Below are 16,912 nucleotides of genomic sequence, written 5' to 3' on the forward strand. Positions count from 1 at the left end.
CATACATACATCCACTGTGTCAAGCACATATAATATGTACATTCTCTGCCCTCATCATTATCAAAACATTTGCTCTCCACTTCAGCCTTTAATATCAGTTGCTCATTTTCCCTCTCCCTCCCCACCCCCTCCCTCATGAAGCCTTCATAATTCACAACTTATTATAGTTTTGTCATAACCACTCAACCTTCTTAATGTTCCTCAAACACATCAAACTCATCCCTGCCCCGGGGCCTTTATATTTTATTTCTTCTTATAGTTCACACCTGAAATTACTGAGGTCTCTGATCAAACATTACTTTCTGAGAGATTATTTCCCTTGCCACACTATCTAACAGCCTAGAGCGTAACTACCACCGTCTCTTTCTAACCCTTTGCCTTGCTTTATCCTTCTCCATTGTTCTTTGAGGCTATCCCATTGGTTTCTTTTTTTATGATCTCTCGCCACTAGGAGAATACATTTCTTATTTACTTTAGTCCGTGAACAATCAGTTCAATGCATGCTCATATCACCTACCACGGCCTGGTATGTAATAGGCACATGAACAGAAGGCTGTATCTTACAATATAAAGACCAGGAACTCAGCTTCTCAACACAACTAACCACCACTCATTCTTCTTGAAATACTCTTCCCTTGATACCCATCACATCACATCACATCACACAATCCTGGCCCCACTTCTTTCCTCCTCTGGCCAATTCTGTTTCCTTCTAGGGCTCTGCAGGAGAAGAACCACTTTAAATCTGATATTCCTTAGGAGTACATTTTAGGTCCTCTCTTCCTTTTGCTCTGTTCTTTTCCATGGCTATGATTTCCAAATCTCAATTTCCAATTCACATGTCTCACATCTAAAGGTCAATCAGATATCACCACTCAAGTTTAATAAAATTGACCTCATCTCTTCCTTCAAATACATTCCATCTACTATGCTTTCGTTTTCAATTCAAAGTATCATCAACCTGTAAATTTATATATAATCCTTGATTCTCATCTCCCCATCATCCCCACATGCAGGCAGGCAGTCACCAAGTCCCACTGATTTTTTTACCTACAAATTGGCTCTCTAACATTTCTATTTCTCTTTATTCCCCCCAAACTCCAAACTATGACTTGCACCACTCTCTAGGGATCATGATCTGACCTTATTTGTATTTTTTCCAGTTTCACTTGCCAATTGTGTCCAACATCTCCCTTCACAATACTATCTAATTCTGCCATACCAAATGAGCTTCTTTTGACCCAGTTAATATAGGCTTCTGCGCTTTATAGAAGCTGGTCCTTTTATCTGCCCTAGTCTTTCTGCTACCCCAGAAAGCCTTCTCTAATCCCCAAAGCCTAGTTTAGATCAATCTCCTATTATGCTCTTGTAAATCAAATCCTTATTATATTATGTTACTAGTATGTTTTTCTGTTTTCCTATTAGTGTCTACTAGTAGATAAGTCCCATTCATGAGCAGGAACTATATCTAGCACACTCATCACTATATCCCCAGCACCTCATACATATGCTCAATAAGCGTTTAAAAAAAAGAATGCAGAAAGAAAATAAAAAGACGTAGCAATGATGAAACATACAACTTTCCTCTAGTTCCTAAATGCTTCCTCCTCCCAAGCTATCATGATCCCAATTCTACCTTGCAAGTCTAGCTAGACCAGAGGATGTACACTGGTACAGATAGGAACTGGAAACACAGGGAATCCAGGGCAGATGATCCCTCCAGGACCAGTGGTGTAAGTGGTGATACTGGGAGCATAGAGGGAGGGTGGGTTGGAAAGGGGGAACCGATTACAAGGATCTACATGTGACCTCCTTCCTGGGGGACGCACAACAGAAGAGTGGGTGAGGGGAGAAGTTGGACAGGACAAGATATGACAAAATAATAATTTATAAATTATCAAGGGTTTATGAGGGAGGGGAGCGGGAAGGGGGGGGAATGAGGAGCTGATGCCAGGGGCTTAGGTGGAGAGCAAATGTTTTGAGAATGATGAGGGCAATGAATGTACAAATGTGCTTTACACGATTGATGCATGTATGGATTGTGATAAGAGTTGTATGAGCCCCAAATCAAACAATTAAAAAAAAAGAAAAGAAAAAGGAAGCCAATACTCTTAGAAAAATAGCATTTTGTTATTAAATTCATCGAAAGTATTTGAGGCTAAATACTGGGCAGGACAGGAGAGACTGCATTTTTCAAAGCGAAATGGCAGGCTGTTCAGAGGTTTTTAGGAGTTTATGAATAATCACTTGGAAAAAATGAGGGTCTCTTGGGAGGGAAACTGGACTGAAGAACAGAGACATAATCTCATTGTATATCCTTTCGTTTGTTTTTGTTTTTTTTTTCATTGTATAGCCTTTTGTGTAATGTATTTACAACTTGTTTTTAAATTGCTATTCAAATGACCTGGTGGGCAAAAAACAAAAAAGGAAAAAATCAACTGCCTGAGGCAAGTATGTGAAATTCTTAAAAAAGATCCAACTCCCTTTAAACCTAGTCGCTGGCGGTATTTAAGTTAGTTGTTCTCTGCCGGCTGGCTTGTATTTCCTTGCCCTTTCGATGTACAGAGAGTATTGTATTAGTACTATGCAAAACAAGCAATTGTACTGTGGAGGCTTATGTTTTGCTGTGATGTTGAAAGTTATACCTTGATACTTTAAATTGCAGCAAAGTCATCTATGGTTGAAGAGGTTTTGGTACAGTTTCTAGACTAAGGCAGACTAGGAAGAAAGGACAGGTAATCTATTTACAAAAATTAGTCAATGGTAACCTAAACCTACAGATCAAGACAGAACACTGTCTGATTCACTTGCTTTGGAAACGTCATCAGGAAGGATCACTAGTGGAAGAAATCAAGTTCAGTAAAGTTGAAGACCAGTGAGGACAAGGGAGACCCACAGTGAGGCTTGGCACAATCACCTCAATGACAAGCTCAAACATGGTCTGGTGGGAATGACACAAGACTAGGCTACACTGTGTTCTGTTATACATATAAGATCACGGAGTTGGCCTTGACTCAATGACTATCTACCTACCTGTCAGCCATCAGTCTTCCATGTGAAAAGTTACATGGAGGGGATCTTAAATAATTTCCCTCGTCTCGTCAATCCACATGCTTTGCTCTAACCTGAAAGCACACTGGACCTTGCTCAATCATGTATTGTGGTGTAGAAGAAAAAGCAAAACAATACTTCACCGCATCTCTTCCTTCCTTTCTTTGATTTGTTTACCAAAATAATTTTTTGCTTCTCAGAGGCTCCTCTTAAGATACCTGTGACTCTTTTCACCTGGAGAATCCTTTAACACACTCTTCCAGAACTGCAACAACGAAGGGGCATGACTCTGGGCTCCAACTGGATGTGTACCAATAAAGTAATAGCTAAGTGTCCTCATTTTTGCTGAATGTGCATGGCTTTTCCTCAAATTACAACCTTCATTTGCTCCTGGCTCCCTTGCCTGCATTTTTATTTTGGCCTAACACGGGAAGGGAGGTGCTCTAAAGAGATGAACCCTGATACTACTTAGAAAATGAGGAAGACTGGAGCCTTCTCATTTTCTGAAACAACAGTGCCTGAGACTGCGTGAGGTACAGGAAAAGTGAGTGCAGCACAGTACTGTTTCCGTCACCCAACTCCCTGCTAGGGCCTTGGCAATGTACAGCCTTCAAACACAGACACATACAGGCAGGCACGGAATACCAGACCTAAGATTTTCCAACAGATTCTTAAGATTTTCCAACAGATTCTGCCCCCAGGTGCATGGATGATAATAGGGGAAGACTCAGTAAAGATATGAATCAGATATGTTTGAAAATAAACCAAAAAACAAGACCACTGCCAGTGAGGCAATTCCAACTAACAGTGAGGACAGATTAGAACTGCCTAATAAGTCTTCCAAGGCTGCTATCTTTGTGCAACATCTTTCTCCCATACAGTGGCTGGTGGGTTTGAATCACTGACCTTTTGCTTAACAGCCAAGAACTTAACCACAATGCCATAGGGGTTCTTAAGCCCAATCATAGACACTTTTATTCACATACACACATATGTACATATGCACACATACCCCGTAATCATGTCTGTCTTATCACTAACCCAACCACTCACATGTCTTCACATTTCCTTCCCCAACAAACACACCCAGACAAAGCATATGAGGCTACTACCTGAGAAGCTGCCACTGTGCTGGCTTCACAGACACTGTATTCCATTTCTGCTGTTGGGGTCTTTGAGAGACCAAGGCCAGGGGCCGAGTGCAGCCTCCTCCCCATGCCATCTGCAGTGCCTGAGAAGGAAAAATCATGACAAATGGAAACTACTTCTTGTTCTGAGCATGGCAAACAAACTCATGAGTTCTATCACGAGCCTTGGGTCTCAAGACCATGGTCTTGTGAGACACAAAAGTGGCATAACACAGTCCCAAAAGACAATGTTCTACATCTTGCCCTGGTAGAAAACAACTGGGGTCTTAAAAGCTCACAAGCAGCCATCTAAGTTATAAGCTATTAGCCTAACCCTGCCTAAGGATAGGAGTGATAAAAATCAAAGACACATGAAAATAATTAGTTCAATGGACTAGTGGGCCATATAAGAATCAGCCTCCACGACTTTGAAACCATAACTGGAAGTTCCCCAGTTTATCACTACCAATATGGACCTCAAAATCATAAAATAGACCAGTTTTACAAGTCTCATGGAGACCAGTGAAATCCCTGAGACCATGACCCTTAGTCACCCTTCAGGTAAAATGAACTAGAAATGAACTCATCCTTGTGGCTCAAACTTTAGCCAAACAATAGGCAGGACTGTAAGGGGAATGAGAACACTAGTGAGGGACTACACTTTAGATTGCCATTTGCAATTCAAAGGGCAACATTTACCCAAGGATAAAGTTCAGAATGGTTAGGAAAGAAGCAGGAATGGAAACAGGAAATAAATGGGGAGGAAGTGGAATAAATAATGTTACATTGAAGGGTGAGGTAGTTATTTTATTGTGCCAACTTGGCCGATAAACACATGTGGGGTTAATTGAAGGGCAGAGGGACAAATGGCTCGGTGAGCCTTGCCTTTCTAGTTCTCGGGTCTATTGCTTTCTGATGGGCCAGGGTGTAGCTGCCTTAGCCAGTTCCCTGTTTCAGCTGACAAGGCTGAGTTCCTACAAGACATCCCTGAGGAGAAGCCACATGGACCTACCCCGATGCAGCCCTGGGTGCTGGAGCACCCCATGTGGAGACCCCTGGCAGCGCTGAGATGCTTACACATTCACTGACTTGGCTTTCTTCCTACAGTCGGCATCATTGCGTCTGTTTTGTGAAATGGAGTAGGATTTTGTGGATTGGTGTTGGACATATGGGTTAATGTTGGACTTGTGGGCTTGGGCAGTACTGGGTTGGGGTGTTTTCTTGATGCGCACTTAACCTTTATATAAAACTCTCTCTTATACATGAGTTTCTGTGGATTTGTTTCTCTCAAGTACCCAGACTAACACAAGGGGATTGCAAAGAATGAGCTTAAATCAAGTGTAGAAACTGTTAAGTATAAAAATGATTATCTGCTCCATAAACCTTCACCCAATTTACAATCATTTATTCTTTTAAAAGGAGAAGACTAGTGAGCCCTTTCAGGAATCTGATGTGGGTAACTGCACAGGGCTGTGGAGAGGCACGGGTAGAAGCTGTCTCGAGCTGTTAGTCAAGAGATTTGGTTGTTAAGCAACATGTACAGTCCCCTTATTTCCTAAGAAAGAGATTACGTTTCTAACAGGTCACTGATGCACGATTTTTCCCATCCTGGTTATCATTTCAGTACACCCACATTTTACAAATTCAGGTTTATTCCAGTGATGCTTCATTGGCCAAGACTGAATGAGGATCTAAGGCTATTACTTGGCAGACTACCACCACCACAACCACCTCCACTCCCTTCTAATTTTGCCCTCCTGCTTTCACCTTTTAGAGGGCCCCTTGATCATGCTTGGCTTACCTGTTTGGCTAAATGTGTCCCAGGACACATCCTGCTGCCCCCATTTAGAACAGCTAGCTTGAGAAGCCTGAAGACTGGCCTGGTAGAGAGACTCCAATTCTGAGGTCTCCTGCTCTGTGTCTTGGTTCCAATGTGGATGCAAAAGGACGTGGTTTCTTTCAGGATAGGGTATGCAGGTATGGGGAGTAGGTGGAGAGGACTTCACTTCTGGCCCAGAGACCCCATATTTAAGCTGAGAATCATAGAGCCTTGTGGCATTGACCCAGGAATCCCAAGGCAAGGAAGTCCCCCCATCAATGCTACCGCCCAGCTCCTTGGGTCTAGCATCTCTCACTTGGGATGGCTGCCCTTTGTATTTTTCTGGCTCTACAAATGTGGACTGTTCTCTCCAAGAAGTTTCCCCATTAGGCAACCCAAAGTTCACGGCCAGATGACCAGTAGGGTTTTCCCAAGAAGGAAGTCTATCCCTACCATCCAGAGAAGGTGGCGGTTTCGCCCAAAGCCTATGACTTTTCCCTTGATCTTGTGGGAAAGGAGACATAGAGTCAGAAGGGGAAGAGTTCTTCCTCAGATTACTTGGCAAACTTCTATCCTGGGAACTTCTATCATCCTTTGTGGAGGGACCTTGCATCCTCTGGAACTGCTCTGCCAGAGAGCGGACAAGCCCCTTTGTGTTGGGAAATTCTGACCTATAGGGGTCCTCACTGCCTCCCTCCACTTTTGAAGTCAATGAGGTTTGGGGGCTTTTGGCTTGGAGGCATTGGTTAGTGTTCTGCACAGGATCAGGAGAGGGAAGCACAGACGGGGAAGCAGTAAGCCTTATGAGATGGCATTCCCTGTGTTGGGGAAGACTTGGCTGAGCTGATAAACTTGAAGGACTACAGCTGGGGCTATGTGCCCCACCTCTTTCAGAAGGGGTTGTTGCAGGTGGGTGTGACCAAGGCAACACCAGGGGGAGCTCATCAGGATCTCTCTTTTCTTGGAAAAGTTGTTCTTGAGCAATTCCTCTTCCTTTCTGTGAAGGTAGGCTGCTGCAACTGCTGTTGGCACCCCTGTAGCGTTGCAGTTTACATTCTAGGGTGTCCAATGGCTCCCGACAATGATGAGGATTCTTTACAGTCCTCCCTGGTGTTTTAGGTAAACTGTGACTCTGGAATGCAGAGGGGTCAGCGCTGTCTGCATCAACCAAAATCAGAAGGCTTGAGGCAGGTCTGTCAGAGGAGCTGTGCTGCGAGGCAGACGGGGCGGGAGCCTCGGGGGATGGTGATGAGTATGACTCTTGGCAAGGAGTGGATGAGTGGAAGAAAGAACTGGCCCCCATCTCTGTGTCCGTGCAAGGTGCCAGCGGGGCCTCCCGCCTCAACAGTACTTGGAGCGGGATAGGTTGTTCACTGAAATAAATGGAAAGAGTCGGTCAAGAGCTGCCTGGATTGACAAGAATGCTTTTAAAAAATTATTTTTTAAAAACTCTGTCCACTCCATTCCAATATCTAGCTAGCTACAGGAGAAACAGTGAAAGCAAATGGAGAGATAAGCACAAAAACAGTCAACAGTTCAAAAGTTCACAAGAGAAGGCACATGGTCAGCGAACAGTAAAAAGTAGACAGACTCCTCAGGACTATAAGGGTCCATTCCTATCACATTCTCCTGTACTTAAAAATTAAAAACAAAAGTTGCTAGTCCCACATGCAGATGGCAGGGAAGAGAAGCAAAGCCTGGACATCACTCATACCGGACAGAGAAGTCCAGGATGCTCCGGCGGGAGGGAAGTCTTAGGTGGGGTTGGGAAGGGTTGCCCTGGCCAAGGGACCAAGAGGCCTCAACTCCAGGGTACAGAGTGATTTGGACTGAGGAGATGAGATGGAGAGGGCCATCTCAAATGTTTTCATAAGCTGATTGGTAATATTAGTCATTGAAATGTCCCCAAAATAATGTACTATGACTCTCTTGAGGTAGAGATTAATTGTGAGAGTAGAGATTAATTGTGTTTAGTTGATTCCTCAGTAATTGCTTTGTATTTGTGACCTAAAAAATGCAGTGCTACCAACCTCAATTGCTCCTATATACCAAGTAGTATAAGAATCATTCTGGAAAGAGTTTAGCAGCCTAAAATGTCTACATCAAATTATCTGATTAGCAGTCCAACAGGAGAACACAGAAGGAGAAAACAAGAAAAAGGAAGATCCTAGATATGAACATAAAATCCGAATGACAATATACTATACACTTTCTTCAGTACAGTTACCCAGTTATCCTTACAATGTTGCGGGACACCCAATCATAAAAGGTAGTATTATATGATAGTTAAGGACATGAGCTTTGAAGTCAAATAGACCTGGGTTTGAATTACATGACTCTGCCACTTACTAGCTTTATAATTGGGGGTACATCACTTATTTTATTTTGTCTGGGCTACAGCTTTCTTATCTAGAAAATGAGAAAAATAATAAAAATATATTACCTTAGTGTCTGGGTCTAACCAAATATTGAAAACATTATATATATATATTAAAATGTATAAAATGCTGAAAAAATATATATCTATAACATTATATGAGGGGGTACCCCCACCCCCCCCTCAAAAAACAGAAAGAAGCTCCACTGGGTGGAGCTTTCATAGTATACATTTTTCCCACTAGACAAGCATACAGCAACTGGCTCTGAGTTAGTGCACCTAGTGGTGTCTCCTGGGAAGGTTCTCTCGAAACTGGTCACAATTTCACTTGAATCACGCTTTTTGTGATGGGCGATTTAAAAGAACAGCATGTGGCTGTAAAATTTTGTTTCAAGAAAAATGCCACAGAAACTGTTGTGATGTTGAACATAGCTTACAAGGACAGCAGTGTGGGGAAGCTCAAGTGTACAGTGGTTTTCTCATTTCAAAAGAGGTGAAATGTTGATTGATGACAAACCTTGTTCTGGATGTCTGTCAATTTTCTGAACGGGCAAAAATGTCGACAAAATTGACGTACTTAAAAAAAAAAAATTGGACCAACGATGGACCACTGCAGAGATGGAGAGGGCATGTGGACTACCTGTGAATTCTAACAGAAGATTGGGGGGTGAGACGGTGGCTGTGACATGTGTGCCTCAGGTTCTGACTGACCAGGAAAAAGAGTGTGGACTGGAAACTTGCTGGGCTTGGAAAGAGCCCTCCAGAGTGACCCAGACTTTCCCCCCCACCCAAGGTCATTACTGGTGAGGAGACATGGTACTATTGTTACAACCCCAAAATCAAACATCAATGAAGTGAGTGGAAGATGCCATCGTCACCTCTTCCAAAAGAAGCTTGTCCAGGGAAATCAAAGATCAAGACAATGTACTTTTGTTTTTTTTATGTGAGGAGAGTGCTCTGGAGTTCATTCCACCATGTCAAACTGTTAATCAAGCTTTCTATTTAGAGGTTCTGAAAAGATTGCATAACAGTGTACAACAAAAAGGCCTGATTTGTGGCAGATGGGAGACTAGCTTTGCCATGACAATGCACCTGCTCACGCAGCCATCTCAGTGTGCCAGTTTTTGGCAAAAAACAGCACGCCTCTCTTGCCCCACACACCTTACTCGCCTGACCTCACTCCATGTGACTATTTTTGTTTCCGCAAATGAAGAGGGACATGAAAGGACAGCAATTTGACAACTTAGAAGAGGTGAAGAAAAAAATGAGGGAGGTGCTGTCAGCCATTCAAACAGATGATTTTGAAAAATGTTTCGAAGAATGAAATCACAGATTTGACAAATGTATTAAGTGTAAAGGAGAGTACTTTGAAGGTGATAAGGTTGTTCTGTAAAAAAAAAAAAAAAGTAAATACATGGCTTTGAAAAAGAAATTCTTGTTTGGGGGTACCCAGTGTGTACATACATATACAATGTTATATATATGTACATATATGTTTTCAACATTTGGTTAGATCCAGGCACATGTATATATGTGGGTTTTAATATATTTAACTATATATATCTATAATTACCCAAACATATTAATAGACAAAATCAATTTTCACTTAAATCAATTTATACTGAGTAAAAGCCAAATTCATGGACTTCATGTAGGAACTAGAGCAATGGCTACTGCGGATTTTCTACATAAGAAAGCAAAACAAAAGTAGTGTTTGTGTCTCTTCTCTATGGTGCCCAATAAGGAAAAGACTGCTCTCTCTGTTTCTTTGAGACACAGGAAGCACTAAAATCCCAAAATAAGTCACATAATTGCAATCTCAATATGAAAGGTAGCTTATAGCCATGTCTAAGAACCTATTATGTACAAATATAGTAACTGTGCTAGAACACAAGCCCAAGAATAAAATCATCTACAGGAAATTTAGAGAGGCGGACTAATGCTTATGCTATACATTTTTTTGCAGGTTCCCAGGAAGTCTTAATGAAAAGAATTGAGTTTTTCATTGTGGGTCTGACCTGAGAAGGAAATCTTCTTAGAGGACTCCTCTCTCCCCTGTAGCCACCAAGACTATGGAGCACCCCTGGTTACTGCCTCCCCTGATGTCCATAAACTAAAGTGGTTCCTGGGCACTACCTGGTTGGCTGAGGAGGGACCCCCCCTTGTGAAGGGAGGCAGGCTGAGGGCTGCGACGGCTGCTGTGGTGATTGCTGCTGCTGCATGCGATCCTGCAGAGTCCGTGCTTTTCGAATACTGATTTGCAACTTCTTATCGATTAGGGCTCTGTTGTGCGTGCTAGAGCTGGCACCATGCAGGGCAAGTCTTAGTTTAGCTAAAATGCAAAAGAAAATATAACAGAAACAACCCAAAACACAAACAGAAATTAAAATAATAAAATTGAACCAAAAATGAGCAAAGATATGCATCAAAACTCAAAATATGCAGCAGGATTGCAAGGCATGGACCATGCAGATGCTGTCCAGGACACGGGCTGGCTCCAGCTATAAGGGACAGTCATGGAACTCAGAGAGCCAAGCCGGCTAATTCAAATGAAAAAAGAACAAAATCAACAAACTCAACTAAAATGAATTAAGGAGATAAACTGGCGCTTTCATCTTGAGGCTGCCACTCTCCTCCTTTGCAACTGACCAGTCCGAATCTGGTCTCCACATTCTGCTCCCAACCACTCTTTCCTGTTGGCCAATAGCAGACATAAGATCTAAACTTGCACCTGTCTTTGTAAGAGCTTTCTTGTGGTTCAAATTTAAGAATTAGCCACCAATTCTCAATCTCAGCCCAATGATTGACCAAGACAGGGGAGAAGTCTAGTGGAGAATCCAGTATTGCAGTGTGAAGTCACAGGCAATTTATTCCGTTCTTCCTGCCATCAGTAGTCAGTGACTATGAAGAAAGCGCAGACTAGCTTCACTTGGAGGTATAAGTTTACTTTGGGACAAGATAGCAGGAAGGCATGGGTGAAGATGTCATCTGTGGAGTCTTGCTGAGGCTCTTCCAGTAAATACCTGTAGACCACAGTGACAGCCCCTATGGTCTATGAGTATTTACTGGAATATATATTATATATATATATGTACATACATATACTGGAGGGCAATATATCTGGGGGACAAAGATAGCTAAAGGGCCTCCTCCGTTTGGGAGAAGGAGAGTGAGGAGACATAAGACTGTTTTTATTCCATCTGAATGACGACACTAAGAACACTTGTAAAATTAGTCAAAAGTGCCATAGCCATAGCAGTTAGTTACTTACAGATTGCTTCGTTACAGATAGCCAAAGCTGCAGCACAGTCTCCCTTCTGTTCCAGATGCATTGACTCTTCAAACAGTGAATCTGCCTCTTGAAGGGACCTCTCAAAGCCGTCACTCCTCCCTGAAAGGGCCAGCACTTTTCATTTTCATTACATTTCTTTCTAAGCTTTCCTATGGACTGTCGTCCTTCAGTGCACACAGATCCCGGGGGCTGAGCTTCTACTCCACCCTTTGGCCATTGCTATTAAGAACTAAGTCAAAGATTCATTTTTATCTGGAACCTCGATATTATCAAAGGCCATTAAAGAGGAGCATATCATTGCCCAGTACATATTCCAATTCCATGACCTCTACAGAGTTCCTCCAGCCAAAACCGAAGAATTATCTATAGCAGAGGGCAAGTTCCTAAGCCGGGAACTGAACTGCTCTGCTATAGCACAAGCAGACTGCCTCTTACTTCCACCGAGACTGCCACTGGTACGTTATGGCGAAGGCAGTTTTACTATTCTGTGGAAACCACCCAGAGCACTTCTGACTTCTACACAGTCCTCTGGTACCACCCTAAATAACAAAACTAGCACATCTCTTAGACACACAGATGGTCTTTGGATCATAACTTCAGTATATCCACCAGGGCAGCTGACTTGCCCTTGTTGGCATGTGTGTACTTTCGTCAGCACTACTAAGTATTCACTTTTATTATCCTTCGTTCATGAATTTATTCCAAAAAAGTCACCTCTCCACACAGGGGGCATGGAATATTCCTTCTTCGCCTATGGTGAACATGCATCAAAGCAGGTGCAGAAAAGTCCAAATACAAAACCAGATAAAAACACTAGAAAATACTATTAGAACTTTTGTAAAAGAATCCTTAGGTCATGTACATACACCTCCCCACTTGTTCTCTACTCACTGATAGCCAAAATCGGTAACAACCTACATGATAAGTTCACCTACAATATGAATTAATGGTAGATTTTCCCAAGGTCACAAGGAGAGAAAAAAATGTCCGAATCATCTTCCACTTACCTCCAACTGGGAATGTTAAGAAAGGTTCCTTCCATATCCCTAACACTCACTCCCTAATTTATCATCGGCTTATACATCTGATTAGATTCAATGGAATTTTATAACACAACAGAAAGATGATGGAAGATAGCAGGTTGATTCTGAAGTTTTCTTATAACATTTGAAATCAATTAAATCTATATAATCTCTAAAATCAGAGATGGTAGTTACAGCCATTGAAAAATTAATAGCAAACAAAACCAGTTATACTTTATAAATATCTAGACAAACTACTATTGATTAATCACAATACTATCTTAATCAAGGTACTATATTTCAAACCTTATTTTTCATAATTTTAGCACTGTATTCATTGCTTTTCCAGAAAAGGGTACAGCAAGGTGTATGAGAAAAACCCATTGCCATTAAATGGATTCCGACTCATAGAGATCCCACAGGACAGTGTAGAAAACTCCCTAGGGTTTAGGATTATGTAAATATTCATGAGAACAAATGGCCTCATCTATTTCCAACAGAACAGCAGGTAGATTTGAACTGCTGACCTTATGGTTAGAAGTCCATTGCATAACCCACTATGCCACCAGGGTTCCTGTATGTGAAACACTGCCCCTAAACAAGCCTAAGTATCTCTAAGTGTTACATTAATGAAAAGATGGAAGTGGTCATCAGAAAGCAACCAGTGAAAACAGCACTGACTCATGCCCTTCACACTGGCTTAACACAGTCTGTTAGGGCTGAGAGTTCTGAGTAGTAAGAATGATAACGATAAAGAATGAAATTTGATCAAAGAAAAGCTGAGGTCGAAGTCTCAAGTCCTATTAAAGGCAGGTACCTCAGGTTTGTTGGACTCCTGTTTCATGCCTTTGACACAAAAGTGGTGCAGTAGGTTAACTGCTGGGCTGTTAACCAGCCACTAGCTGTTCCAAAAGAAAAACATGAGGCAGCCTGCTTCTGTAAAGACTTGCAGATTCAGAAACCCTATGAAGCTATTCAACTCTGTCCTAAAGGATTACTTACTATGAGTTGGAATGAACTTGACAGCAGTGAGGTGTTTTGGTGTTTTTTTGGCACAGAGTAACATCCTAAAGAAATCCCTGGAATTGAAAACAGGGACTGATATGGGACAGTTGAGAAAAGTAAAGTCCAGCAAACTATTAGAGACCAGAGGACAAGTCAGTCAGTGAGGATGAAAAGGCAGCGTTCTCTGCTCTTGCTTGACTGACCCACTTCACTGAAGCCACACAGTTGAATTGTCAAAGGTATGTTAAAGCCAGCAAGTAAAATGGCCCTCACTGTCAGGATGTTTTACTGCTTCTTCTGCTGCTTCTGAGTTCAGTTTTATTCGTAGTTTCGTAGTCTCTGTAGATGTTCATAGGAAATGATTCTCATTAATAATATACTCTTTCTCTAAACTGAAAGCTTCCAGGATGTCCCACCAAATCAGTGCCTATCTCCAACAAACAGCCTCCTACTTTAAATAGCTCTAACTGGAATATGGAACTAGGGTAATATGAATTAAAATAGAACTTTGCTAAGTGTACTCAGGTTGGAATGTAACCTCTTGTAATTTGATCTCCCTCTAGACCCCATGTGAATTTATTCTAAATTTTCAATATTCTCTGCTTTCTAATTAGATTGAGGTTTCTATCAGTTTCATGTGACATCGCTGATGGGTCCTTGCTTGGTGTCTGCGCTTGTCTTGAATAGTTATTATCTGTTTCGAAAAACTGGATTGATGATTACCTGGGGGCCTGGGAGGAAGAGGAAGTGGGAAAAGGGAAACCGACACCAATGTGTAAAAGAAAGTTCCAAAGTTGATTGTGGAGATGATTGTACAGCCCTTCTTGAGATGACTGAACCACTGAATTGTTAACAATTATGCTAATTATGCCATTTATGTACCATTTAAATATAAAATAAAACATGATGTTGTGATATTAAATATGAAAAGTATATGGTATTAAACATGAAAATTTATATATAAACCATTGAATATGATCATTATAACTGTATGTATGTATGCATGTGTATATACTGGCTTAAGAGAATTTACTACTTTGGATATTTTTCCTTTCTTATGTCCCATAACCCACACCCTAAAGCTCACTGAAATTACCCTGATTCTGTAATTCATCCAAGTCCATAAACCGGCTGGGATGAGGGTTAAAGCCCTTAGCTGCCTCTAATTCCTTCTCTCGTTTCCTTTGAAGCTCCTGTTCCTGGGCTCTCCTGGCCACTTCTTCTTGGAGCTCATCCAGTTCACTTTTGGAAGATATTTCTCCACCTGGAATACATGCAAGGAACAGTGATAAATTCGCACATTTCCTTAATCAGACTAAATACTTTCTGAGGCCACCGCACTACTTTTCCTTCAGAACTTTTGGCTTCAATTCTGAGTTAACAGTTTAGATACCACTTTCTAGATGTGACTGAGGATAGGATCTAGGTATGGAATAATATTTATCGAGTATTTCATAACACGACAACATTTGCTTGCACATGTATTATGTGTCAGGTAAAGTTTTAAGCACTTTGGCATGTCGCTATTGTTAGGCGCCTGCTAGGTGGCTCCGACGCAGAGTGACCCTATGTACAACAGGACATGTGAAACTAATGAAGCTGACAGCCTGTGCCACCCTCACAACCGTCCTGTTTGAATCCACTCTTGTATGAACTGTGCCAAATGGTTTCGTGGATGATCTTCCTCTTTTTCGCTGACCTTCTATTTTACCAAGCATGATGTTCTTTTCCAGGGGTTGGTCTCTACTGATAGTATGTCCAAAGTATGTGATATTGAGGTCATCCTTGCTTCTAAGGAACATTGTGGTTATTTCCCAAAACATACTTGTTTGTTCTTCTGGCAGTCTAGGGTATGTTCATTATTCACTGCCAATATCACACTTCAAATGCATCAATTCTTCCCCTGTCTTCCTTATTATTATCCTTCCTTATTGTCCAGCTTTCACATACATTTGAGGCAATTGAAAACACCATGGTCAGGTGCTCCTTAGTCCTCAAAGTACTATCTTTGTTCTTTAGCACCTTAACAGGTCTCTCGCAGTAGATTTGGACAATGCAATGCATTTGACTGCTATTTCCATATACACTGATTTTGGATCCACATAAAGTGGAAACTTGGTAACTTCAATCTTTTTGCCATTTATCATGATGTTGTCTATTGGTCTAGTTGCTATGATTGCTGTTTTCTTTACATTGAATTGTAATCTGTATTCATGGTTGTAGTGTTTGATCTTCATCAATAAGAGCTTGCAGCAAACTAATTTATACCACCTGCATATTGAAAATTGTTAACGAGCCTTCCTCCAATTCTGAGGCTGCATTCTTCTTCATATTGTCCAGTTTCTCTGATTATTTGCTCAGCATATAGATGGAATAAATATGAAGAAAAATTACAACACTGATACACATCTTTCCTGATTTTAAACTATGCATTATCCTCTTGTTCGGTACGAAAGACTGCTTTTTTTTTTTAAGACTGTTTTTGAATCTGTGTATAGATTCTGCCACAGCACATTGATGTGTTCTGGAATTCTCATTCTTCCCAAAGTTATTTATTTTGCTATCAATACAGTTGAATGCCTTAGCATAGTCAATAAAACACAAGTAAGTATATTTCTGGTATTCTCTACTTTCAGCCAATAGCCATCTCCATCTGACATCAGTAAAACTCCTCATTCCACTTCCCCTTCTGAATCTGGCTTGGGTTTCTGGCAGCTCCCTGTTGATGTACTGCTACAACAATTTAAAAAATTACCTTCATCACAAAATGTTACTTGTAGCAGTGTGCATGCTCTGGTCTAATCCAATTTGTAAGAATTGAGGTCATGATAGTGGGGGGAAGGAAGCACCAAAGAACTAGAGGAAAGTTTTGTGTTTCATCGGTGCTATACAGCACCCTGACTGGCTCATCTCTTCCCTGTGACCCCTCTGTGAGGGAATCCAGGAGAGATAAACCCCTCAGGGCCAACAAGGAGAGTAGAGATACCAGGAGGATTAGGGGAAGGTGGGGGGAGAAAGGGGGAATTGATCACAAGGATCAACCTAGAACCCCCTCCCAGGGAGACAAATAATAGAAAAGTGGGTGAGGGGTGAGGGAGGATGATGTAAGATATGGAAAAAAGAATCTATAACTTATTAAGGGTTCGTGAGGGAAGGTGGGCAGGGGAGGGAGGGGGAAGAAATGGGGAGCTGATATCAGGGGCTCAAGTGGGAAGAGAA

The 16,912-nt window shown here is 41.6% G+C and overlaps 1 protein-coding gene across 4 annotated transcripts in view; it reads right to left on the bottom strand.

Moving 5' to 3' along the window:
* Positions 1–16,912, bottom strand: part of USP54 (ubiquitin specific peptidase 54) — a 105,974-nt gene that overhangs the window by 4,409 nt on the left and 84,653 nt on the right. For all 4 annotated transcript variants that reach the window (XM_045291194.1, XM_045291193.1, XM_045291192.1 and 1 more), the window contains 5 exons: positions 14,790–14,957; positions 11,646–11,765; positions 10,511–10,706; positions 5,980–7,370; positions 4,164–4,282 (listed from right to left, as the gene is read on the bottom strand). In XM_045291194.1, coding sequence (XP_045147129.1) covers positions 4,164–4,282; positions 5,980–7,370; positions 10,511–10,706; positions 11,646–11,765; positions 14,790–14,957 — 1,994 coding nt within the window. The remainder of the gene's footprint in view (positions 1–4,163; positions 4,283–5,979; positions 7,371–10,510; positions 10,707–11,645; positions 11,766–14,789; positions 14,958–16,912) is intronic.

This window comes from Echinops telfairi, unplaced genomic scaffold (assembly GCF_000313985.2).
Source record: "Echinops telfairi isolate 266 unplaced genomic scaffold, ASM31398v2 ScPeMD7_70;HRSCAF=299, whole genome shotgun sequence".
Lineage (NCBI taxonomy): Eukaryota > Metazoa > Chordata > Mammalia > Afrosoricida > Tenrecidae > Echinops > Echinops telfairi.